This window comes from Cucurbita pepo, chromosome LG13, assembly GCF_002806865.2.
Source record: "Cucurbita pepo subsp. pepo cultivar mu-cu-16 chromosome LG13, ASM280686v2, whole genome shotgun sequence".
Taxonomy (NCBI): domain Eukaryota; kingdom Viridiplantae; phylum Streptophyta; class Magnoliopsida; order Cucurbitales; family Cucurbitaceae; genus Cucurbita; species Cucurbita pepo.
The window spans coordinates 5,609,520-5,633,680 of record NC_036650.1 but is presented as its reverse complement, the minus strand read 5'-3'; the positions used below and the strand labels follow the sequence as shown (position 1 = coordinate 5,633,680).

Here is a 24,161-nt window from a genome sequence, read left to right as displayed (position 1 = left end):
AAAAAAAAAAAAAAAAAAAAAAAAAAAAAAAAAAAAATTGAAAGGTTTGAAGAGTTAAAGAGAGTAGAATTCACTTTGGGATATATTCTTTGTTAGGCCATGTTCTTGCAATTATGAATTGTTTGTGTGTTGGATAACAGGGACCATGGCTTTACTTTGGATTGGGGAATATATAGATATATATGCCATTGTATGTGTTAAATCATAAAATGCCCATATTTGGTGCGCTCGGTGGAAGAAGCATACGAACAGATATCAAATATTTGTGTATTGTATTGTGCTTTGGACACGAGCTCTTGTGAACTTTGTGTTAGGATCGCACAACAACGCGCACACTCAATCTAGATGAACACAAAAAACAAGATAGAGAAAATGGAAGGAGAATATTAGCTAAAGATCATTATTGATGACTACAGATATGTACAGAGAATACAAATAGTACATTTTACTATATATAACTTTACTAGAAATAACTATTTACTAGGCCGAATTTTAAATAGATAATTAATTTCTAATTTTAGGGTACTAAAAAATTCAGACCCAGGGAGGATGGTAGTCCAAATATGGGCCTGCAAACAAGCCCAATAATGAACCCGAGATTGACATCACAAACCGAAACCTATTGGCCCATAATACGAAGGCCCAATAAGATTGCAGCCCATAAAGTTGTCAGCTCCACTCTCCCGCTCGAATTCAAAAAATGTCGGAATCTGAATCGGGAATTCTCAGCAGCGCCATTTTCACTGGGGAGGGCGAGGGGAGATCAATGGGAGTTTCTAAGAGAGAATCGCATATGGTGGAGGAAACGGTAGAATCGCAACCTCGATTGCCTCAGAAAATAGCCAAAATACTCGACGAAGCACGGTCATCAAACGCCACGCACAATCGCAAGCTCAAGGAGCTTTGCGCTCTGCGTTCGAAATCCAAGTCTCCTTTCGAGTTCTTTACTGCGTTTTCCAAAACCCTGACTCCTCTCTTCAGTTTTCATCGCAGAGTCACCTCTGCCGAGCGCGTTATTCGCTTCATTTCCCTTTTCGCCACTGCTAGAGATCCCAATTTCGCTTCGCATGCTGATGAGTTCTTGGAGGAATTTCTTAAGTTTCTTCTCGTTGCATCATGCGCTGCAAATAAGTCTGCCAGGTTCCGTGCGTGCCAGATTGTTTCTGAGGTGAGATCCGTAATTGCGTTATGCTTTTCTTGTTTGGAATCGGAACAGTGATTGTGGGATTATGTTTTTGTCTTCCTTCCTTTTCTTATTATTCCTTGCTATCTAATAGCTTTCAACAGCTCAGTGCGATATTTAAACGACTGGCTAGATTTGGTCACTGAATCCGCGAACTGTAATTGAAAAGGCCAATTCGAAGTCTTCTAGTGTTTTTGGGTAGTTTTGTCACTTCTATAGCAAATTTGCAAATCGAAACTTAATTTTCAGGTTTCTAGTGTTCCCTTTTGTCGAAGTTTCTCCAGTAAAGAGCTGCTTACTCACGGGTCTCCGATGTGAATTTGCAACTTTCTTAAGATTTGGAGTGTCTGATGCTCTTGTTCATGAATTTTTTAGGATTTATTTACTGATTATCTGTTCACAACACTCTTAGTAGACCGCTGGTAGGCAGTAGTTCTGTTTCATCATGGCTAATTTTTCTGGTAACTGTATTGTTGATTGAGATTATGCATTTGTAGATCATCATGCGGCTACCAGATGATGCAGAAGTCAGCAATGAAGTCTGGGACGACGTTATAGACCACATGAAGGTGCGGGTGCTGGACAAGGTTCCTTCAATCCGCATGTTTGCAGTTCGTGCTCTTTCACGTTTTGCGAATGATAGTGAAAATGGTGACATCCTCAATTTATTCCTTGAGGTGATTCCTATGGAACAAAATGCGGTAAGTATTTGAACTGACCTAAATTGTCACCTTGATGCGTTTCCCAACATTTTTCGCGTATTTTAAGCATCTTTTTGTATGTTTTTGTGGACTTGGTTGCTTTAACAGTGTCAAGCAGGTTACTCATTTACTCTTCCTTCCTTGATAGCTAAGGATATATAAGTTGCTTGCACTTTGCATATTCTCAATTCATTGATGCCTTTTAATGAAACATTCATTCTTGTTTCACATTTACCAAATGCTTATGATCATATTTAGAAGAGGGCCTTCAATCCCAGTGGTTCAATCTCTTTTTTTTACAGGATGTCAGAAAGACAACATTACTATCATTACCACCTTCTAATGCCACTTTGCAAGTGATAATTGATTGCACCTTGGATGTGAGCGAGTCTGTTCGCAAAGCGGCATATTGTGTATTAGCTATTAAATTTCCACTTCAAAGTCTCAGGTCAGTTTGATTCAAGTGAAGGAATTTACTGAATTTTTTAATGTAAAGAAATACGGTACATACCATTACTATTAATCTGTGCTAGAATTATGTTACTTACATATTTGTCTGTTTTTTTTTTAACAGCATCAAACAAAGAACGATAATTTTACAGAGAGGACTTGCTGATCGTTCTCAAGCTGTTTCAAAGGAGTGTTTAAAATTGATGATAGATGAGTGGCTTAATAAATGCTGCAATGGCAATCCTGTAGAATTGCTAGAGTGTCTTGATGTTGAAACCTATGAACGAGTTGGTGAATCTGTTATGGGGGCTTTATTAGGAGCTAGTTTGTTGAAACTGCACGTCAATGGAAGTATCCAGAACTATATACTAACTTCCAGCAATGCGACAGAAGGTTAGTGTAGCTTGTTCAATATCTAAATATTTGTGGTTTTTCAATTTGTAATTGTAACTTTCTGTGGGTTACCCATGATAGCCAATGCATTCTCCTCGCCGTGTCCTGGCCTACGCCTATCATTTGATAGTTGGAAGGCTCGCAAGAATTATTCTTATTCTTATTTTTTTTGGCTTCATGTGCATACATTGATTTCATAAACCCGTTTCAAATCTGTGGGTAAATGTTCCGTTTTCGTTCGTCATTCAAGTGTTTGTGGTTGCTGGAGTAATTGCTCTAGTATGTGTCTTAAAAATATTGATTTTTTTTTTTATAAATAGTAAATTTGGTCGTGATTTCTACCCTTCAATTGCTGCCCGACTTATTCTCATTTAACTTGATGAAAGCATGTCATTATATTGTGAGACTGTGTGTTACATGCTATAGTAACATGATTCTTCCCACTCTTGATATTAGGAGACTCATTGCATAGCACTCCAAGTATCCAACTAATGGAACCCGAAGTTTCTCTTTACTGGAGAACCATTTGTAAGCATATCCTAACAGAAGCACACGTAAGTATATCTGTTCCATCATCCGTCATTTGATTCTTGACTCGTCGTTGTCAAATCAATTTCTGTGAGTACTTGTAGTAAATGTTGCGTGAATAATTCCTTTTAGAGATTTGTAGGCTACATGGAAATATTTTATGAAATGGGGTTCTTTAAAGTTTCGAACCTTAAAGGACACGGCAACCCCAGTGAAATTGGGAGTGTGAGTTTCTCCTCAAATTAATTGTAGGATTTCTTGCCTAGACTCTTAACTTCCTATTATCATTACTTCCGCCTTAAAAAGAGAGGAAAATATTTTGGGAGAAATACGAGTGAAGATTCAGCGTCATTTTTATTTCTTCATTTCATTTGCCTTTTCAAAAAAATAGTTGTGTTAAGTTGTGAAGTTTTTTTCTTTCCGTTCTTAAAACTTTAAAGCGTTTCATTTTTTAAAAATTTGAATGGTTATTCTATGTTATACTTACTATTTATAATATTGACTAAATGATGAAATAGTATGTATAGTATAAACTTGGACTAATTTGACATGATGAAGCAAACACATCGAGTAGATAAGTGAATAAAATTAAGTGGCATATACGATGTACCCTCCTTTTCGGGTAACACATGAAATCTCTTTATTAAACTTGTCACACTATTTTGCCTAGTTATACATTTCCTTTTGTTATGTGTCAAATAAGCCAATATTTATAGGAATGTCATGCCATCATTTAGTCATAGTGTTATGGATAGTGATTACATAAAATCACACTTCAAAATATAAGTGTTTAATATCACCTTTTCAAGTGTAGATGTATGTAATATAGTTATTAAAAGTTGTTAAAGTAAATTTTTAAGTTAACCTTTCCTTATTCATTTCTTTTCAATTTTGATCTTATCTTTTATTCAACATCGCTTCCACACTCTCAATACTCTCCTTATTCAGTTGGATTTGATTTTCAACACTCCAATGCATGAACGTAATAAAGTTTCTGAAATTGAGTCATCGTGGGATTGCACTTGCTAATTTGAAACTCGTAAATTTTTCTTCTGTAGGCAAAAGGTTCTGATGCTGCAGCTTCCATGGGTGCTGAAGCGGCAGTATATGCAGCCGAAGCTTCTGATAAAAATGACCTTTTAGAGAAAATTCTTCCTGCCACAATTTCTGATTATGTAGACTTAGTCAAAGCTCATATTAATGGTGGTAAGATTTTCTCATAAACAACAATATGGTACGTTGATTGTTGCCAAGCACCTAAAATGAATGTAATTTCAGGGTCCAGCTATCGATTTGCATCAAGACAGTTACTTTTGCTTGGAACGATGCTTGATTTTTCTGATGCTACAAATAGGAAGATTGCTGGTGCATTTCTGCAGGAAGTGTTGCATATGCCTCCAGATCATGAAGTGGACGATGATGGTAACTTGGTTGTTCTTGGGGATGGTATCAATCTTGGAGGAGATAGAGATTGGGCAGTTGCTGTCTCGGGGTTGGCAAAAAAAGTCCATGCTGCTGCTGGTGAATTTGAAGAAATTGTTCTCGAGGTGATTGAAGAACTCGCTCGACCATGCAGAGAGAGAACCGCAAATTGTGTGCAGTGGATGCACTGTCTTGCTGTGACAAGCCTTCTCCTGGAAAACGCAAAATCATTGAATTTTATTAATGGAAAAGTCACAGGACCTGCTCAACTACTGGAGTCGATATTGCTTCCAGGGGTAAAAAAAACATTTTATTAACAGCTGTTTGATTTTGCATATTGCTCAATATTCAACAACTGTCCTTGCCAAATTGTGACTTTGGACCATGGTTGCCTATTCCTGTATATGATTAGCTGGTTGGTAAGGCGATGTACTACTTTGTGCGTATATTCATATGATTAGCCTAATACGCTATTATTATCACTACGTAGAAGGGTCAAAACCACTAATTTAAATCGGTTGAAGTATGACGTAGAGTGTTTCATGTTTTGAAGTTTGTAGCTTAGCCCTCATTTATTCAACTCACCAACTTTATTCATTTTGTATTGCAGGCAAAACATGTTCAGTTAGATGTTCAGAGGATTAGTATCCGTTGTCTTGGCCTCTATGGATTGCTAGATAAAAGACCAAATGAGAAAGTTCTTAAACAGTTGAGGCATTCCTTCATTAAGGGACTGCCCCCAATTAGCATAATGGCCTGCAAGGCATTATTTGATCTGGTATTGTGGCATGGTCCTCAGGAGGTTGACAAGGCTCTGGGACAAGATGGCCTGCAGTCTTCATTTGACAAGACATCTTTTAGTTCTATAAACTTATCTGAAGCCGCTGAGGATTGGGCCGTGGGATCACTTGATCTTTTATATGCTGGACTTGGCAACGATGAGAGGTACAGCTCTTCAGCAACCAATGAAGTTGAGTCCGTTCAAACCATTGTTGCAGAGGGGTTTGCTAAGATTCTTCTGCTGAGTGAAAACTATCGAAGCATACCAGCATCTCTACATCCTCCACTCTTAAGCAAGCTTGTAAACATTTATTTTTCAAGCGAGAAAGATCTCGAGAGGTGCTTCCTTCTGAACCTATAATTTTCATAATCTAATTTACTGTAAAAGCCTTTAAGACTTGAATTGATCTTATCTTAATCAGGTTGAAACAATGCCTTTCTGTATTCTTTGAGCATTATCCATCCCTCTCAGTTGCTCATAAGGTAAATGAAACTTAACTTCAAATGGGTGCATTTTCTTACACCCGAGAAGCTTGAAAGTGTAACTTCTCTACTGAATTGTGTTCTTTACTCGCAGAGGTGGATATCTGAGGCTTTTATCCCAGTTATACGTTCAATGTGGCCAGGCATCAATGGAAATGTTGGAGGTTCTGCTGCTGAGGTAGGAAATATGCGTAAACATGCAGTCCAAGCATCACGTTTTATGCTGCAGATGATGCAGGCTCCTTTATATGCGAATGATACTGAAAGGAAAGATGAAGATGGATGTATGGAAAATCTGGAAGCCTTCGATAGTATTGGAGGACCTCCTCTTGAGTGCAGCGAAGAGGGGCTTTCTATTCGAATAGCTATAGAGGTAATATTTAAACTTATGCTAGTAGGGTTGTCCTATCTATTTAAGTATCATTGATTATGTTCCAAGTCATGTTTCATTCTTGTAGAGGGAGGCACAAGCCTTTTGGGTGCAAGTCAATATTTAAATTCAGAAAATTAGATAAAAATTATAAAATGTAAAATAAACTGTAACTAGGAAATAAAAACTTTTGTAATGTAACATTTCTCTTTTTTAAGTAGATAGTCTAAAGGTCATTTTCTATGCCACGGTTATTATCACGGGTTGAGGGGAGTGTAGAATTTGAGCTGTAACTCAGCTCTCACCTATTAGTTAAAGCTAGCCAAGTTGAGTAATTTTGAATTGCACAAACTTGATTATTCTGTCTATTTGTTACCATCTTTGCTTTTCATTCTTTTCACCTATTCTTGTCTTAAAGTTATAAAAAGTCTATCCTCAAAATTTTCTGGTGAATCCAGTTGAAAGTTGTGGTTTTCTGACTTGTTATCCATTGATTTATACTTTTTTGAGGTTGCAAGCTTGCGTGGAAAGAAGACGCCAGCACAGAAGTCATATGTTTCTGCTTTATGTCGGGTACTTGTGTTGCTACATTTTCGCCCGTCAGTACAAGGTGCCATAAGGCTAATGAGAAGACTAGTATGTTATGTGGTTGAAGCTGCATCAGCAGATAAGGATCTTATCAAGGAGTTAAAGCGGATGGGGGAGCATCTCACAGCAATTGACAAACAACCAGATCTTGAAATGTCGCAAGATCAAACTCATCTAATTTTGGGTAAATCTTGTCACTTATCCCTATGCTGCTTCATGGTTTAAAATCAGTTAAAAAGTTTCACTGAACAAAAACTGAAGTTATATTTCCTGAGTAACGAGTTCTTAACACTTCTGATCCGTATTTCTGCATCACATTTATTTTCTCAAAAAATTCATATACGAGGGCCTACATAAGATGGTTGTCATGAGATGGTTCTCTTTAGAAACAGTCCATGCAAAGGTTTTTCCGATTTCATTCATTCTAATTCCTAAGCATATCTCTGGTATACCTTTTGATGTGCCCTATTTTCCTGTTATTTTGTGCCAATAAACATCTACTTACAGATCAACTAAAACTGGAGTTCAACTTCGAAGCTGAAGTCCCACAAACACCAGTCCCATGTTCTACCAGACCGACGCGTTCCCGGAGACGAGTGAGACAAGAATCTTCATCTTCTGATGAAGCTATGTCACCCACCTCTGTTCCCAATCCTGTTGGGACAATCAGTACACGCTCACAGAGGGCAAGCAAAACTGTGGCACTGACTAGAATTACAAAAAGTGCACTTAAGATCAACGATGTCGTTAATGAAGAAGAAGAAGATGAAGATGAAGATGATGATGAAGATGAAGATGATAATTCAGATTCAGATGTGACAGAGGATTGTACGTAAGCATCAGTTATATATTGTGTACATAGATGTGCTTCAACTATGTATGTTGGAATTATGATTTTGGCAGTTTAAGTGATGCTCAATGGTAGAACTTGTGCCTTGAGTCATTAAAACTAATATCCAAGTGAAACAGATTAAGAGTTACATCAAGCCATTCCAATTCCACTAGTTATAGATATGGGCCCTGTATAATGAAAGTATTTGGCTCAAATATGAATAGGAAAATCAAGGGTTGTGTTGCCAAAATCAACATTATTGGCCTCACATCAAGTTGGTTGAAGATTGTGGTGGTGAATTTCTTTGGTTTCTAAATGGTCACTTTGAAGATGGGGCCAAACCTTATCGCTTCAAAGTGAAAGCGAAGCACATTCTAGAACAGGTTTTCACTTTCTTGGTTTGGCAAAGACTTCCTACAAACCAATAAAGAGGTGTGAAAATTATTTATAGATCTGCCATAAATAATTATCCAAAATGTTCTTCCATCAATTTCAACTTTTATTAATTAATTTATGAACATAGCATGGACACACTCACATGCTATTGAATAGAGTATGCTCACAATTATGGACATATGGGCAAGTCTTCAACTATGATTGTCTCAGTTCTGTTAAAGGATGGAGTTCAAAGATCGGGTATGACCAAGAAAATAATGTCGAAACGCTGTCTCAAATGATGTCCAGGATTTAGATTCGAATTTAGCACTCGATGATCCTGACTTTATCTTCACTCATGTGCATTTTAAACGGTACACGGTTTCACATCCTCATATAAGGCAAGCAGTAGTAGTAGTGTAAATTTTATCCAAAAACCTAGAAGTTAGCAAAAACAAAACCAGAACACAGATAATTTAAAATAAAAGAAACGACAAAACATGATTATAAAAGGAGTGGAGGAGTTGGTTTACTGTTATAAAAACTGGGTAAAAGTCTTGAAGTCCGTCAACGATAATATAAAATAAAAGCCTCTCCACATGCAAGGAGGATTCACGCATTCATGAACTTGTTGACTTTATGCCATATTTTTCCATATCTTCGCAAATTTTGTAACAACAAATTAAAATTCCGACACCCAAAATTCATATGTTCTTAAAAAAACATTAACCCATCTCAACATATTCCCGACCAATCATGTTTCTGTGTTCATATTTATATACATACTTTCCCTTAGTTTTCGTTCGTTTATTTTATTTTTCAAATTTATTAAACAAAAATTATTAATTAGCTTGGTTAACCATGAAATTAAAAATATTATAGGGGTTAGTTTGTAATAATGATAAAATAGAAGGACGTAGTTGCAAGAGATGTAATAAATTCCTGTATTGGTTTGTTTGTTTTATAGAGTCCAAGAAAGAGGCGCGCAGATGCAGGCATCTTATTGTATTGTATCCACGGAATCTGGATTTTTATTTTTTTTTATTTTTATGAAAATAATAAAAGAAAATTGCGGCTATTAAATAATAATAAATAAAAAAAAATCAACCTCCTCAAATTTCTATAAATATATAATTATTTAAATTATTGCAAGCAACGGTCACGTCTTCTTTTTTCTTTTCCTTTATTTATTTATTTATTTATTAATTAAATGGATTTTTCTTTTTTCATATATATATATATATATATATATTTTTCAAATTCAAAAAATAGTTTTAAAAATATTTATTTTCTTTTTCAAAATTAACATTTCATTTATTTCTAAGCATTGAAAGGCAGTGGTCAATAATGAGAGACAATAACATTAAGATAACGAAAAATGATATTACTTAATATATTAATATAAATAATTGGAGGGAGAAAAATGGAAATTAGTCATTTTCACACCAATAAATATATAAATATATAAATATAATTTTTATAATCAACGAATTGTGGCGGTGGATGATGCTCTCCCCACGCTCCTACAAATAAGAGCTATTTTTTTTTTTTATAAATTAAAATTTTAATATATAAGTGAGTGACACTGAAACATAGAATAAAACATGTCTTTTGATTAATGTTGTAACCATGGTTAGAAAAGATTCTCGTACAAGGTTTAAAATCATGTCTAGTTACGATGTTGTTCAATGCAGTGAGGTAATTTTGAGTCAGGCTAAAATGGGGACGGGTGATGGATAGAGTAATTCTCATGAAATATGATGAACCCGTTTTAGCTAACTTGATATAAAGCGATTTTAATAAATGAAAATTTGAAATATAAATGCATTCAAACTTTAATAATAATTAGGAAAATTGGAAAATTGTAATAAAAATTATTGGATTATAGTATTATAAATACTCTTGACTTCTTAAAAAAAAAATTAATGTATTTTTAAAATATAAAATACCCAAACCCTTTCAGTTAGGTGGTTCCATGAACAGGAATATTCCATCCAGAAAGCAATTAAATAAGAAAACCCAATGAATATTAGAGATTAATTATTTTTTAAAATAGTGCAAATAATTCAGTAATAATAATAATAATTGAAATATAAGATATAAAATTAAGGAAAATGGGATATAACGTCAGGGGTGACGGTGCCGTCTAATTTATACCCAACCCAACCGGATCAAAACATGCAACTCTGTTTCCGTTACGCCATTTAAACACTTTGTCCCAACTCCGTTTATTTAATTATTATTATTATTATTACTATTTTTTTTTAGAGAAGTCCGTTTATTAATTAATGTATTCCATTTTATTTGACTTCTAAAATAAATAATAAATAAATATTATATTCTATAAATATTTCTCAAAATTAAACAATATTAACATTAAATTAGATTTTGTAATAACAAAATTAAGCATTTTATTAGGTTTATTTACCGTGCTTAGATTACACAAACTTCGTTATACACTCTCCTTGTTTTGAGATCACGTGTCATTGTATATATCAAATAGTACAATGTTTGATATATGTTTTTTTAACCATCGATAAAAAAGGTTGCTATTGACAAAAAATGTACGAAAAATTGTAGATATTGTCTTCTTTGACTTTCCTTCAAGATTTTTAAAGCGCGTCTACTAAGGTTTTCACAAATGCTTTGTTGTCTACTACAGAGAGATTTCTGTATACTTACAAGAAATGTTGCTTTCTCTTTCCAACTAACGTGGGATCTCACAATCCACTACCATTGGGGGCGAGACTCTACTACCATTTGTAACAGTTCAAGCCCACCACTCGCTAATATTATCCTTTTTGTGCTTTCCATTCTTAGATTTTTCTAAACGGTTAGAATCGCATTGGATAGGAGGAGATTTTCACACCCTTACAAAAAATGCTTTGTTTATCTCTTCAATCGACGTGGGATCTCTCACCCTCCCTTGCAGGAGGAGCGAAAGCTATAATTGTCGTGATTTAAAAGTTACCATTAGTATGGTTTGGTTGGATTACGTGTAAAAATTAATTTTTTCCATTGGAGAGGGAAAAAGAACCACAAGTGGAAAAAAAAAAAAAAAAAAAAAAAAGTGGTGAGTCAGCGACACGTAGGACAAGGATGCATTGGGATGGTGTCCCCTTTGTGTTGGGTCCGGGCATTATAAAAGGGTCATATGGGGTGTGGTTTTAGTTCAAGGATGTCCACTAAATCTGAATCCACCACACTCCTTTTTTAATTACACAATTTTTCTTTTCATTTCTTTTGGAAAGTTTATTTTTGTTCCNTTTTTTTTTTTTTTTTTTTTTTTTTTTTTCTTACTTCAATTTTTCAAAACCCCAAAAACACACACACAAAAATCACAGACATGGTCGCTTTGGTCTCTCCAGACAACATGGTCGCTTTGGTTTCTCGTACTGGAAGGCATTTGCAGCGTTATGATATTAGGGGTCGCCGCCAAGTTGTTGGGTAATTTATCTATCCTGTTCTTTGTTCATATCTTTCAATTTTGGTTCGTTCCCATAAAACCCTTTTGAAATCATCCCAGAAATTGCTAGTTCAATGAAGAACAAATCCAATTTTTGTGTTTCCAATTTTGTTGGATAAGACATGAACGATTGGATGCCATCTTGAATTACTTTGTGTTGATGGGTCCCTTAAGAAATTGATGCTTCTTAACCTACTACATGTGGGTATCATGGATATTTACTTAAATTGGTCTAAATTGGTCTTGTGGGCTGGAAAATCTAAACAAATTTTGATTTAATCTCCTCTTGTTAAATGTTCTCGACTGTTCTTGACTGTTCTTGACTAAATTAAACCAATTTTGCAGATGCATCCCCTATAGGTACAACACTACTAAGAAAAGTGCTTTGGATAATACAGAGGAATTGGAAGTGCTTGTGATTAGCTCACAGAAAGGGAAAGGCATGCTGTTCCCCAAGGTAGAGATTGAACTCATTTACAGATCCATGTTTCATTACAAATTGGCTGATTTCTTCAAACTTTTGTGTAATGAACTCGTTAATGTAATAAATTACAGGGAGGTTGGGAAACTGATGAATCTATTACTGAGGCTGCTTCAAGAGAAACCCTTGAGGAAGCTGGTGTTAAGGGAATTGTTCAGGTTTATCTCTTTCTATAATTCAATAATGTTTTAGAGTGAGTTTACAAGAACAGTTTTGGTTTAGAACGTGAAATCGAACGTGGTAGGAACGTTCGGGAGCGATTACTAGATTTGTAGATCTAGGAGGAGTTCTTAACAATAATTGTTGTAATGATGATCCAATCTGAAAATAAAAAGTCAACTTTAGTGTATGTATGATCCAATCTGCTTCATGTTTTCGATGCGAATTCTGAACTCGAAATCGGGTTGTGTGTGTGCAGAGTGAATTAGGGAGTTGGAGTTTCAAGAGCAAAACCTATGACACCTTCTATGAAGGATACATGTTTCCTTTGCTTGTCAAGGAGCAGCTCGAGTTTTGGCCCGAAAAGAATTTTCGACAACGAGTTTGGGTATAGTATAGCCACTCACTCCCCTATTAAAAACTCATTCCTTGTTACATTTTTTACCATGATCTAAATGTTGTGGCTACTCGATTCTCTTGTAGATGAGCGCTCGTGAAGCTCGGGAGGTTTGCCAACATTGGTGGATGAAGGAAGCATTGGATGTTTTGGTAGGACGGCTTTCATTGCAAAAGAAGCAACAGATTGAGGAAGTAATGCCGTGCTCAGCTCGTTGAGCTAGCTAGATAGGACGGAGGTCGCCTCTCGTCGCTTGCATTCATGGTTTTCGTGTAAATAAGACGTCGAAGAAGAAGGAAGAAAGGGATTAAAAGTCTGCATTTTCTGGATATTTGGTAGAATCATGCAGCAGCTCAAGAACACACACCAATGGAAGTCTGATTGAGAAAACAGAAACTTTTATTTTCCTCCACAAAGATGAAGAACACAGATTTGATGATCATCACAAACACAAACGTTGTTTCTTTTTTCTTTGTTTTTTTTTGAGTTTTTTTTTTTTTTTTTTTTTTCAAAAATCTCAATCAGTGTCTCCGAAGTGTAGTAGTTATTCATATCATCTCATTTTCGCTCGTCCGTTTATAACTAAACCTCTAAATATTCTACAAACGTCGAACTATAATTATTTAAGCACGATCGTTAGGGTATAGTGCGCGACGGAACAAATAAAGGGAAAGAAAAGGGGTGAAAAGCAAAAGGAATGATTGAGATGGGGGAGAAAGTAGAAAATATGGAAAATTGAAGGGCATGAAAGCAAAATTGAGACTTTTGCAAAGAATGGGAAGGAGTGGAAATGTGGAATGGCCTACTAACATGTAAATTCAACCCTCATTAATCATCACACCAATTATCAATGGTTCATAGGCAAACCATGTGCCTATTTTCTTTCTTTTTTTTAATCTAAATAAAAAAAAAAGAGCGTCGTCGTGGCCAACTTACCAATAAATTTATCCCATACCCATACCATTCTTTTTCACTCGTACCAGCACGTAACCGAGCTATCAAAATTTCTTAGGTTGGTACCGCACTAATGCAACCCTTAGTTCGACCATACTAATTTATAGGTAGAGGCTGGACACAGTCGTATATCTTTGAATTTTTGTATAGCCATTTTTAATGTATTCATTTTCTATGATACCAATACCAATTTCTTTTTAATGTATAACTATATATCTAATTTATTAAATTACAAAATAATATATTTTAAATTTATTGATAAAATAATTTTTGTTTGGATCTGAATTTTAATTGATTTTTAGCCTATAATTAGAAACATTTTTTTTTCTTGAGGTCGTGTTTCTATCTTCACTTGTACACGCGAGTGTTCGTAGTTTGAGTTGAGACATTTTCTAGATCTAATCCAATTGTTCGGGCTATTGGGTGGGTTGGTTTTGATCATTTATTTAAATTATTATTTTTAAAATAAAAGTAACATAAAACATTTATTTATTTAGTTTTAAATATTTAATTAAAATCTACCACTAAAATTCAAAATATATTTTGAAAATTACCAAATATTTATAAAATTAAATAATAAGTAAAAATAACCATAAAAATTGGGCTTCCAAGTGGTAAACATGATTGAACATAGCCCATGTGTTTCCTTGACCCAGGCCCAAATTGGTATTTTTCATTTTTGTCCTGTTTTTACCATTATTATTTTACAGATTTAAAACTATAATTTAAAAAATAATAATAATAAAAATTAAGAATATTTGTCGAATTTTTAATTTTAAAAAATTAAATATTCTATTAAATTATAGACAAAAAANAAAAAAAAAAAAAAAAAAAAATGACACCTTTTAATCTTCTACTTTGTAATGACAAATATTATAGCTCCAAATTTCAAAATACAAAGCTGTGCTGCCTCTTCCCTTTCCATAAAGCTTCCCAATCTGGCCATGATTCCTTCCTCTTTTTTTTTTTTTTTTTTTTTTTTATTTTATTTTATAGAAATTTAATAATTTCATTTCTAAAAACGTTTCCTACCGCTACTAACTAGTAACTATTGAGTCATATAACGCCCTAGACGAACTCAAAATTCGAATCAAGAATATAAATTAAAAAGCATCGGTAATCTTTGTTAGACGAACACGACTCTCCACAATAGTATGATATTGTCCACTTTGAGCATAAGTACGCCTCCCCTTAATCGAGGCTCGACTCCTTTTTCTTCTGGAGTCTTAGTCATTTTTTGCTATGCCTTCGAGGCGGGAGAATTCTATTGATATGGCTAAGTTTGGGGCATGGCTTTGATACCATATTAGACGAATACGACTCTCCATAATGATAATGATATTGTCTACTTTAAACATAAACTCTCATGACTTTGTTTTGGGCTTCTCCAAAATGCCTCATACTAATGTAGATAGTATTCATTCTCTAAATTAGCCGATGTGGGACTATTATCATCCAACACCTCCCCTCGAACAAAGTGCCTTTTGGGAGAGGTATGAGGCCTTCTGGGGAAGCTCAAAGCAAAGCCATGAGAGCTTATGCTCAAAGTGGACAATAGCATACCATTATGGAGAGTCGTGTTCGTCTAACATGGTATTAGAGTCATTCTAACCATGTTTATGTTTGACGAAATGGGACTAATTTATTCTTGATTCTTTTGAGAGTTACTTTGGTTAACATATGCTTTTTTTGAATTACATTACTTTAACATTTTCCTTTTTAAAGTAAAGTAATGGAATCACTTTAAAGCTGTATATTCAAAGAATTTACGAAATTATTAATATTTTAATTTCCTTTTTAATTATATAATTTTTTTTTAAGATTATAAGTGACACAAATATGGAGCCTCCATCCATGTCCTCAACCTACTGAACCTATGGCCCATCTCCTCCTCCTCCTCCTCTTCCTCTCTCTCTCTCTCTCTCTCCTCCCTCTCCTCTCTCTCTCCGCCACAGACACCTTCATCTACGGCGGCTGCACCCAACTCCGATACTCCCCAAACTCCGGCTACGAGTCAAACCTCAACTCCTTACTCACCTCCCTCGTCAACTCCGCCACCTACACCTCCTACAACAACTACACCTTCCAAGCCTCCACCCCACAGGACGCCCTCTACGGTCTCTACCAGTGCCGCGCGGATCTCTCCATGCCCGACTGCGCCACTTGCATCGCCCGCGCCGTAACTCAATTAGGCGCTCTCTGTTCCGACACGTGCGGTGGCGCCCTCCAGCTCGAGGGCTGCTACGTCAAGTACGACAACTCCACGTTCCTCGGTGTCGAGGACAAGACGGTTGTGCTCAAGAAATGCGGACCGTCTGTCGGGTACGAGGTGGAAGCCATGGCGCGAAGGGATGCTGTGCTGGCAGCGATTGTGGGGTCCAGTGGGGCTTATAGAGTAGGTGGGTCCGGGAAAGTGCAAGGCGTGGCGCAATGCGTGGGGGATTTGAGTGGGAGCGAGTGTCAGGATTGTGTCGGGGAGGCGATCGGACGGTTGAAAAGCGATTGCGGGACGGCGGATTTTGGGGACATGTTCTTGGGGAAGTGTTATGCGCGATACAATACTCATGGGCCTCCCGTGTTCTCTAAGGCCCATCATGGTAAGCCATTCTTCACAACTACCACTACTGCAATTTCATTGGTAATGTTCTTTATTTATTTATTTATTTATTTATTTATTTATTTATTTATTTTTAATTTAATTTTTATAATTATTGAATTATAAAATGTGGGAATTAATTTGCAGATAAATTTAGTGGTGATGGTGAGAAGACATTTGCGATTATAATTGGGCTTCTAGCTGGAGTTGCTCTTCTCATTATTTTTCTTATTTTTATAAGAAAAATATTTCAAGGATCTGGTAATTTCCTATTTTTATTTTTTATTTTAAAAAAAAATTAATTTTTTTTTGTTTTTTTTAATGATTTGGTTTGGTTGTTGATGCAGGTAAATAACGGTAAAGTATGGAATGGATGGAAGGATAATGGGTTGTTTTTTATTTTTAATTTTATTTTCTATTTTTCAAGAGAGTTTGTGTATTATTTACTTCTTCTCTATTCTGGAATCTGTCGCACACAATTTTTAAATTTTTTTCTTTTTTTTTTCTCTCTAAAATAATAATATTACTCTACTTACTTTTCCTATTTATCTTTTTATTTTTATTTTTACCCTAAATGAGGTAAAATTTACTAGCAACACACAAGTAAATCTTGGGTTAAATTTAACGTATTAAATGTCGATGTAAATGCTAAAATGAGTATCACTAATTGATAATGTTCTAATTCTCACGCCCCACTTATTATACTAAAAGAATGATTGATATCCCCTTTCAACATGTATGGAAATACCTTTTATCTTGCAAGCTCGTGAAGATGTATGTGATACTCGAGTAAAAAAGTATATGAATGAATTAAGACCATGTCTGAATGAGAGAAATTCTGAGAGTAGAATGGTTAAGAAATGCTTAAAAGAATTGAAAGTCACTCACTTTTTTCGATTACTTGATCCTATGAACTATATAGTTAAACGTGTTTTGCTTGAAACAATTCTATGTTGGGTTGTACGTGTGTGAGAACAAAGCAGGTTGGAATGATTTATGTTATATGTAAATATAGTTTTCACTCTTAACAAGTAAGAAGTAGGTAACGTGACCATGTCACAGAAGATTATTAAGCTATTTTCTTTTCCATACAAATAATATTAATATTAAAGAGAATGATACGCCTTTTCTTTTTTAAGCTTTTCAAAACCATGCATGCTAAAGCACTACACTAATGGAATTCTTGCTTGGTTGCTTTCTTTCTTTTCTTTTGGCCTTTCGACACGAAATGGAATAATTCAGCATATCCTTCGGGAACTAAAGTAATAACACAATAGATATCACTTCAAATATCGACCTGTCTATAGAGATATTGTCATTCACTTATATAATACGAATAATACGAATAAAATAATGGTCTAAACGAGGATGAACTTAGAGTGAATAAATTGGGCACACGTAACGAGATTAGATTTAAAACTCGGACCTAACTAAGGAACGTACCTAAGGTCAAAATAGTAAAAGAGAAAAGCAAGCAAAAAGTATAGAAAATGGGCATACAACTTTAATGCTTTATCCCAAAAAGGTTGCATGGCTTTGTTTCTTTTCTCTATAATGAGACACACTCCTTAAAAGAACAACCCTTAAAAAAACTTAAAATTGGAGCTTGATTCCATTCAATAATTGCCCACCAATCGACCCGTGCAACCTTATTGGTTAAGCAATATACACGAACACAAATCTCTTTAAAGTTGTGTAATACACGAGTAAACGAGCAATACATGAATGAATTGAAAGAACAATTTTGAAAATAAGATAGCAATTCTTAGAATTGGAATCGTAAATTCTAACCCAAATCTTGAACTTGAAACGTTATAGCGGGAATCGAACCCGCATCTGCTATGGAGTGGAACTCCTTTTCCCATTTATTAATAAAAGCATCGACCAAATGGCCCAAATGAAAGGAACTAATTCTTCATTGGGCCTAATTGCACCATAAAAAAAAAGCCCATAAACAGAAATGGTCAATGGATTGGGCCATGATTCGGATCGAATATCTCAACGTAATAACACTTTTCAGCTCCAATAATAAAAGTATAAATGCAAAGTAAATGAAATTCCATCGAAGTTTTTGTTGCATAAATGAAGTTTGATTCTTATTGACGTGACATTGATATTGAAGGTGAGTGATGAACGAGATAGGATTATGAGCGAGCTTATATTAATACAATTTAAAATATAGTACAAATTTAATTAGCTTACTAATATGAACTAATTTTTGTATGATACAAATGAATTAACGAATGAATTTTGTTTTCATTAATTTCGAAAACGAAAATCCCCAATCCAAACGAAGAACAAATCAAATTCATTTTAATTTCTGAATTTCCCGATCACCTCGAACACATCGGCTCTTCCACTATGGTCTCCAACAATGGCTTCCTCGACCTGCACATCGACCTTCGATGACTCATAACCGGCTCCGGCGAGAATTCCTCCCCTTCTTCATTATCCAATTTCAACTTCGCTTCGGATTCCTCTGTTTTCCCACCGCCGACAATCCGCCGTTTCTTCCCGCCGGATACCCGCTCGGCGGCGAGAAACAAGGCTCCCATATCCGCCACCGAAACCACCGAATTCACCTTCTTCATCGGAAACAGAACGTATGAATTACCCATCTCGAGATCCTCATCCGCCATCAGCGCCGAGAATCGCCGACCCACATGAACCGATTGAGAATTGACGACGAAGAAATTGGGCATCTCAAACATCAGCTCCGCAGCCTTGACCGGTTCCTGAAACCGCCGAACTTCGCCGCTGGGAAAAACCACCGTCGTGGTGGAAGAATTGGAGGGTTTGCCGCCGATTTGGGTGGAAAGAGTACAAGAAACGTAATTCCCCATGAATCGAAAAGGGTAAAAACAAACAAGAGATTTGAATCTTGGAGGAATTGAGGAAGAATTAGAAGGCAAGGAATGGATTTATAGTGAGGGAAAGGGGAAATCATATGGTAATTGGAAAAGTCATGAACTCGGAGATGTGGAATGGGTTGATTTTGAAAGCAAAAGTGAAGCCCAGTTGGTTGTGTTTGACATTATTGCACATTCCGCGTGGAACAAGCCTAAATCAATTAAATTATATTTATTTCTTTTAGAATAAATAGAAAAATTTGATAATGAATGGGATAGGAACTAGGAAGAGAATTGAAAGGAAAGGGAAGGGAAAGCGGCGGCGGCGGCGGCGGCGACATCCCAAGTAATGCGTGACTGTTAAATGAAGGCAGCTAGCGGCGGTGTCGGTTATTTGTATAATTATGAATAACATATTCTTTGCCGCGTCGCCGGGCTGTACTCTCTAAACACATAGCGTTGCTGCCAATGCCATTCCCTGCAAACTTACAAAACACCCCAACCTTATCCTTGTCCCTAAAAATAATTATACTCCTTTATCGTTCTCCTCTCTAATTGACGTGGGATTTCATAATTCACCCTCTCTGGGGATCCAGCGTCTTCGGTGTCACTCGTTCCCTAATCCAATCTAGGTGGGACACCCAATATACCTTCTTCGGGGCTCAACCTCCTCGCTAGTACATTGCCCAACGTTTGGCTCTGATACCATTTGTAATAGAGATCTTTACATTTTTATAAAGAATGATTCGTCCTCCTCCCAAACCGACGTGGAATCTAACACTATCTTTCTCAGAATTAGAAAAGTTAATTTAATTCATTGTGGCAGGAAATCACGGTTTAAATAGAAAATGGAGGGAGCGAGGAAAAATTTCTCCGTAAAAAACTCAAATTTTACAAAAAATAAACAAATTACACGAACAATTCAAAAAATATGTTGGTTGAAGAAATTCAACTATTTAAGACATATAGAATCTGAATTGTACTGGAACATAGTGAATTAATGGTGAATTAATGGTGAAAATGAAGTAGAAAGGAAAGTAAACAAAGGGAGAAGGTGCCAGTAAGAAATGTAAAACCCAGAGACCCAGAAATTAGCAACAAGAACTTTACAAACTCAGCCAATTGTTTGTCCTTTTTGAGTTTGTAATCATAGGAGGGGGCGTAGTTCCATCCATATTCATGTTGTCTGTAACTCAAACACCTCTCTACTCTCTCCCTCATCTTCATCTCTTCCATTCTCTCTCTTAACACTCCCATGTTGGCGTCTACCATCTTCCCCAACCTTCCTGCACCACCACCATCACAGAAGGACTCACCCTGATCCTCTCTGAAACACTGGGCTCTAACTTGGAGACGACCACGACCGAGTACAGGCCAAGCCATAACAACACATGGCTTTGCTAATGGTGCAGCATACACACAACCAACTGCAACCATCTTCTAACAAGCTCTAATCCTTTCTGGGTTTCTCACAATTGACACAAAAAAGATGGTTTCTCTCTCTCTCTCTCTCTCTCTCTCTCTGTTTGGATCAGTTGGCCTAATTTCCAAGAACAAAAGGCTGTTTCCTTGAGATTTATAAACAAGAATATATTGTTTCGTTCGGTGGTCAAACCGATTGAATGTTTTCCTTTTTCTTTTCTCGACAATTTTATATTTTCAATATTGAAAATATAAATAAGCATTTTGAGTTTGGAGTTAGTGTGTGGATTATTAGTTGTAGTCTAAAAAAATCAACGATAATGGCTATGGCTTTTGTGGTTGGAATTGTAAGCTAAGTTCCAAATAAAAATCCATGCTTCACGGTTGGGTTGGACTTTATAATATATGTAATATGTTGTTAATATTTTATGAACAATACCCTAAACCCTAAATAATTGTTTCTAACATTGGTCTAATTCATGCATCTCTTCACTCTTTTACCATATGGAAAACCAAGGAAAATGTTTTGTTTCGTGTAGGATCACATTACAAATATGAATTAAATGAGAAAAATATATAATACTTAATTAATAAATGAGTCCTCCATCTACAAGCAAAATTCAACAAATCTGGACTTAACTTAGAAGCTTAAATTAACTTATGGTTTTTAATCATTCAAACTCCACCCAAATTCAACCACTTAACTTGGAAGTTAATGCCATTTAAAACTCTCTTGAGAATTAAAAATTAAACAAACTAAAAACAATCAACTTCAACCTATTAAAATATGCCAAGGAAAAGTCCTGAAAAGGCAATGCCATTCATGCAGTCCAAATATTGATATTGATATTGATATTGATCTTTTTTCATTATTTGAGATATATATGTGTGTGTGTGTGTGTAATATGGCTGTAACCTATTGCATACAAACATGAAACTTAGGAGATTAAACTAGTAATTTAACCGAATTTAAAAACAATAAATATGAAGCTAAGTAGAAGATTCAGATTTCTGATACTAAATCCCAGGCATATAAGGCAGAAGGAGATGTCTTCAAACGCAAACAAAGGATGCTTAAAAAAAGAGTATAATAACAGAGCATGTTTGTTTTCTAAGCAAGACAGAACATGAACGAAACCCACCGATCCTATTTACCAACAAGAAGGGGAAACAGAAGTTCACTACGTTGTACTAAAGTCCTAAATTAAACAGAAGGAAGTTGGGAAAGATTGAACCTTGAGGTCACCATGTGTAGTAATGTCATTAAGCCTGGCTGCTGCTACATGGCCCTCTCATGCGATCCGTTGATGTTTCCTCTTTTGTCCAGAGGATCCCTCGTCCTGTCCTGGCTGAGTTTTGACTGGCATGCACTCGTCCAAAGTTCGAGCCACCTCGAAAGCTGAAGAGTAGTCTGTGTGATTTTGGATAGCCACTAATCCCCTGATCCCTTTCCGAAGGCCCATAACAAAACGATGCACCATCTTTGCCTGTGTATCCACCATCTCTGGAGCAAAGCGAGATAGCCTCAGAAACTGTCGGTCGTAATCCTCCACAGACATGTTGCCTTGTTTCAAGTTCAAAAACTCCATCTCTTTCTCATGCCTGAGAGTCATTGGGCAACGCCACTCCAAAAACATATCCTTGAACTCTTCCCACGAAATAGGACTCTCACCATCATCTTCTTGCGCTGACCCAACAGACCTCCACCAGTTGCGAGCATTCCCTTGTAGCTTAAAAACTGCACATCTCACCCTTTGCTCATCCGGAAACTTCAATAAATCAAATAGAAATTCAAGATCTCTTATCCAGTCATATGCAACATCTATGTCACCCGAGCTAGCATCAAATGCAGGGGGGTCATATCTTATGAATTCCCGGGCATAATTGATGTTGCCCATTGTAGAAGACTGAGAGGATGGTGCAGAAGAGCGTGCCCCACCATTCCGAACCACACAATCTATGATCTGCTGTAATGCATCAGGGGACAGAGCTACGGATGGTATATGCGATCCAGCAGCTGCAGGAATGGTGGTTAGCAGTATATGTGGTGTCTGTAATCCAGATGCTGCAGCATTGAGAGGCAAAGATGTCTCAGTAGCTGGTGGATCCCGATCTTCGGGGATGTCTGTGCAGGGCGCCATGAACTGGTAACAAATACATAGGGCAAGAGAACATCCTTAATCATACAAACAAGATAAATAATCACACAATAAAAGCATAATGCAACGTATCTCATAAGCAAAAATAATCCCTGATATATAATGTGATGGCAGAGGAGTCTTGAGTGGTTGGCTATTGTAAATTATAGATATTGCCTTCCAAAATTCTAGTCTACATAACCTATAGTATATTGCTTTGTTCCCAACTATAGCCCTTAACTTAGTAACATCTTTACTAATATACATTGCTTCCTAAAGATCTTTCCTAACATTTGCTTTGTTAGATATATTAATCTTCTTGGTCAACCAAAGACCTCATCAGTTTATTTGTAAAACTGGTTACTTTGCTTGTTCCACACCGAAGGAAATGTTGAGCATTTTGAAACGAGGGGAAGGGAATGGTGAAATTCCTTAGTACTTTTTCTTGATATTCCAATTTGCTAACGGTAATTAGCTTCAAAAAATATTCTCAAATTTCCTAGTACTGCAAACAGGAGCTTCCCCATTATGCAATCTGAGGTATTTATAAAGACGCAAGGCTAGAACTCAACAAGAAGCCAAACCCCTTCATGAAATGATGGCACAAATCTTTTTGTCTGCTCAAGGATGCTATGCTCTTCAACATCTTCCATACCTTGTAGAACTGATTATAAAGTCACAAGTGTGAGTATTAAGGAGAAATAGAAGGTCTAAGCCAGGAAATTGGAATGAAATTAACTACAAACAATTGTTGATATTAGCTTCTCTAAACCACAACATTCACAAAGTCACAAAAGCTTCCCAAAGACAATATAGCATGACGTGCGAACTTCAGTCCAGTGAAGCGCAACTGTAAAAGAATTACAACTAAAGAAAATTCTTTGATTAAGAATAAGGGCAAGGCAAAGGACTCCAACCTCTTTCTTTTCTTTTTCCACATAAACTAAATCATTGTCAAAAACAAAAGAAGGAAACATCGACTGCCTAAAAGCCCAATTACAAGTATAACGAATTGGAATAATTTTAGTAACTTTGAATAATAGGAGGCCGTGTTTTAAACTGTATTCCTGGCGAAATGTCGAATATATCAATGACTCATATAAATGATAATTCACCATAATAGCCGTATATGACTTTCATATACTACTGATAGAGGATAACTACAATCATCCCAGATAAACAAATTGGATTCTACCCAAAACAAGAATTCCCAAACTTCAATCTTGTTCACACGAGCAAAGATGAAAACTATTGAAACGAAAACTAGGGATTGGAATATCTGCATGTCTCTAATATCACTTATTACTCCAAATTAGCAGATTCATTTCACATTCAATTTCATTTGAGTTCCAAACAAGTGTTTCTCCTCAAAAGGTCTACAAATTTTTGGCTCCTGGTTTGTCTAATCTACAAATGGCAGAATCAATTTCTTAAAACAAAGAAGTAAAGCACAAATTGGATTCTACCCAAAACAAGAACTCCCAAACGTTAATCTTGTTCACACGAGCAAAGATGAAAACTATTGAAACGAAAACTAGGGATTGGAACATCTGCATGTCTCTAATATCACTTATTACTCCTAATTAGCAGATTC

General features: G+C 35.9%; 5 protein-coding genes across 6 annotated transcripts in view; 3 read left to right on the top strand and 2 right to left on the bottom strand.

Annotated features, from left to right (window-relative positions):
- The first annotated feature begins 722 nt into the window (after window positions 1-722).
- Window positions 723-7,888, top strand: LOC111808057 (condensin complex subunit 3-like). Its single transcript, XM_023693836.1, has 12 exons — window positions 723-1,168; window positions 1,681-1,884; window positions 2,187-2,332; window positions 2,459-2,727; window positions 3,184-3,281; window positions 4,314-4,461; window positions 4,534-4,973; window positions 5,288-5,796; window positions 5,880-5,940; window positions 6,035-6,313; window positions 6,821-7,082; window positions 7,406-7,888. The coding sequence occupies exons 1-12, from the start codon at window positions 767-769 to the stop codon at window positions 7,732-7,734; spliced, it is 3,147 nt and encodes a 1,048-aa protein (XP_023549604.1). The 5' UTR covers window positions 723-766; the 3' UTR covers window positions 7,735-7,888.
- A 3,489-nt stretch (window positions 7,889-11,377) lies between these two features.
- LOC111808112 (nudix hydrolase 18, mitochondrial-like) lies at window positions 11,378-13,209 on the top strand. The gene is made up of 5 exons (XM_023693923.1): window positions 11,378-11,552; window positions 11,917-12,028; window positions 12,127-12,210; window positions 12,471-12,599; window positions 12,695-13,209. The coding sequence occupies exons 1-5, from the start codon at window positions 11,452-11,454 to the stop codon at window positions 12,824-12,826; spliced, it is 558 nt and encodes a 185-aa protein (XP_023549691.1). The 5' UTR covers window positions 11,378-11,451; the 3' UTR covers window positions 12,827-13,209.
- A 2,203-nt stretch (window positions 13,210-15,412) lies between these two features.
- LOC111808874 (cysteine-rich repeat secretory protein 60-like) lies at window positions 15,413-16,704 on the top strand. Of its 2 annotated transcripts, none has more exons than XR_002817139.1 (3): window positions 15,413-16,200; window positions 16,306-16,419; window positions 16,506-16,704. XR_002817139.1 is itself a non-coding variant. In XM_023695094.1 (3 exons), exons 1-3 carry the CDS (start codon window positions 15,439-15,441, stop codon window positions 16,511-16,513), a joined length of 843 nt encoding a protein of 280 aa, XP_023550862.1. In that variant the 5' UTR covers window positions 15,413-15,438; the 3' UTR covers window positions 16,514-16,704. The 2 variants fall into 2 exon arrangements, 1 of the variants encoding a protein (XP_023550862.1); XM_023695094.1 differs by having other exon boundaries at window positions 15,413-16,159.
- Window positions 16,705-18,491: 1,787 nt separating this feature from the next.
- LOC111808736 lies at window positions 18,492-19,001 on the bottom strand. The gene has a single exon (XM_023694887.1). The coding sequence runs from the start codon at window positions 18,999-19,001 to the stop codon at window positions 18,492-18,494; it is 510 nt and encodes a 169-aa protein (XP_023550655.1).
- A 2,461-nt stretch (window positions 19,002-21,462) lies between these two features.
- The window catches only part of LOC111808829, a 4,356-nt gene continuing 1,657 nt past the window's right edge, over window positions 21,463-24,161 (bottom strand). Inside the window, exons 2-3 of the mRNA XM_023695029.1 lie at window positions 23,152-23,231; window positions 21,463-22,573 (exon numbers count right to left, since the gene is read on the bottom strand). Of these exons, the coding sequence (XP_023550797.1) occupies window positions 21,722-22,573; window positions 23,152-23,220 (921 nt within the window). The 5' untranslated portion in view covers window positions 23,221-23,231 and the 3' untranslated portion in view covers window positions 21,463-21,721. The remainder of the gene's footprint in view (window positions 22,574-23,151; window positions 23,232-24,161) is intronic.

Bases quoted from the DNA above. Each gene is read 5' to 3' on its own strand.
- LOC111808874 (XM_023695094.1), top strand. From the start codon at position 15,439: ATGGCCCATCTCCTCCTCCTCCTCCTCTTCCTCTCTCTCTCTCTCTCT. The intron at 16,160-16,305 runs GTAAGCCATTCT...ATTAATTTGCAG, and splicing joins GTTCTCTAAGGCCCATCATG to ATAAATTTAGTGGTGATGGT.
- LOC111808057 (XM_023693836.1), top strand. From the start codon at position 767: ATGGGAGTTTCTAAGAGAGAATCGCATATGGTGGAGGAAACGGTAGAA. The intron at 2,728-3,183 runs GTTAGTGTAGCT...TCTTGATATTAG, and splicing joins TTCCAGCAATGCGACAGAAG to GAGACTCATTGCATAGCACT. The intron at 7,083-7,405 runs GTAAATCTTGTC...ATCTACTTACAG, and splicing joins TCAAACTCATCTAATTTTGG to ATCAACTAAAACTGGAGTTC.
- LOC111808736 (XM_023694887.1), bottom strand. From the start codon at position 19,001: ATGGGGAATTACGTTTCTTGTACTCTTTCCACCCAAATCGGCGGCAAA.
- LOC111808112 (XM_023693923.1), top strand. From the start codon at position 11,452: ATGGTCGCTTTGGTCTCTCCAGACAACATGGTCGCTTTGGTTTCTCGT. The intron at 11,553-11,916 runs GTAATTTATCTA...CCAATTTTGCAG, and splicing joins GGTCGCCGCCAAGTTGTTGG to ATGCATCCCCTATAGGTACA. The intron at 12,029-12,126 runs GTAGAGATTGAA...AATAAATTACAG, and splicing joins AAGGCATGCTGTTCCCCAAG to GGAGGTTGGGAAACTGATGA.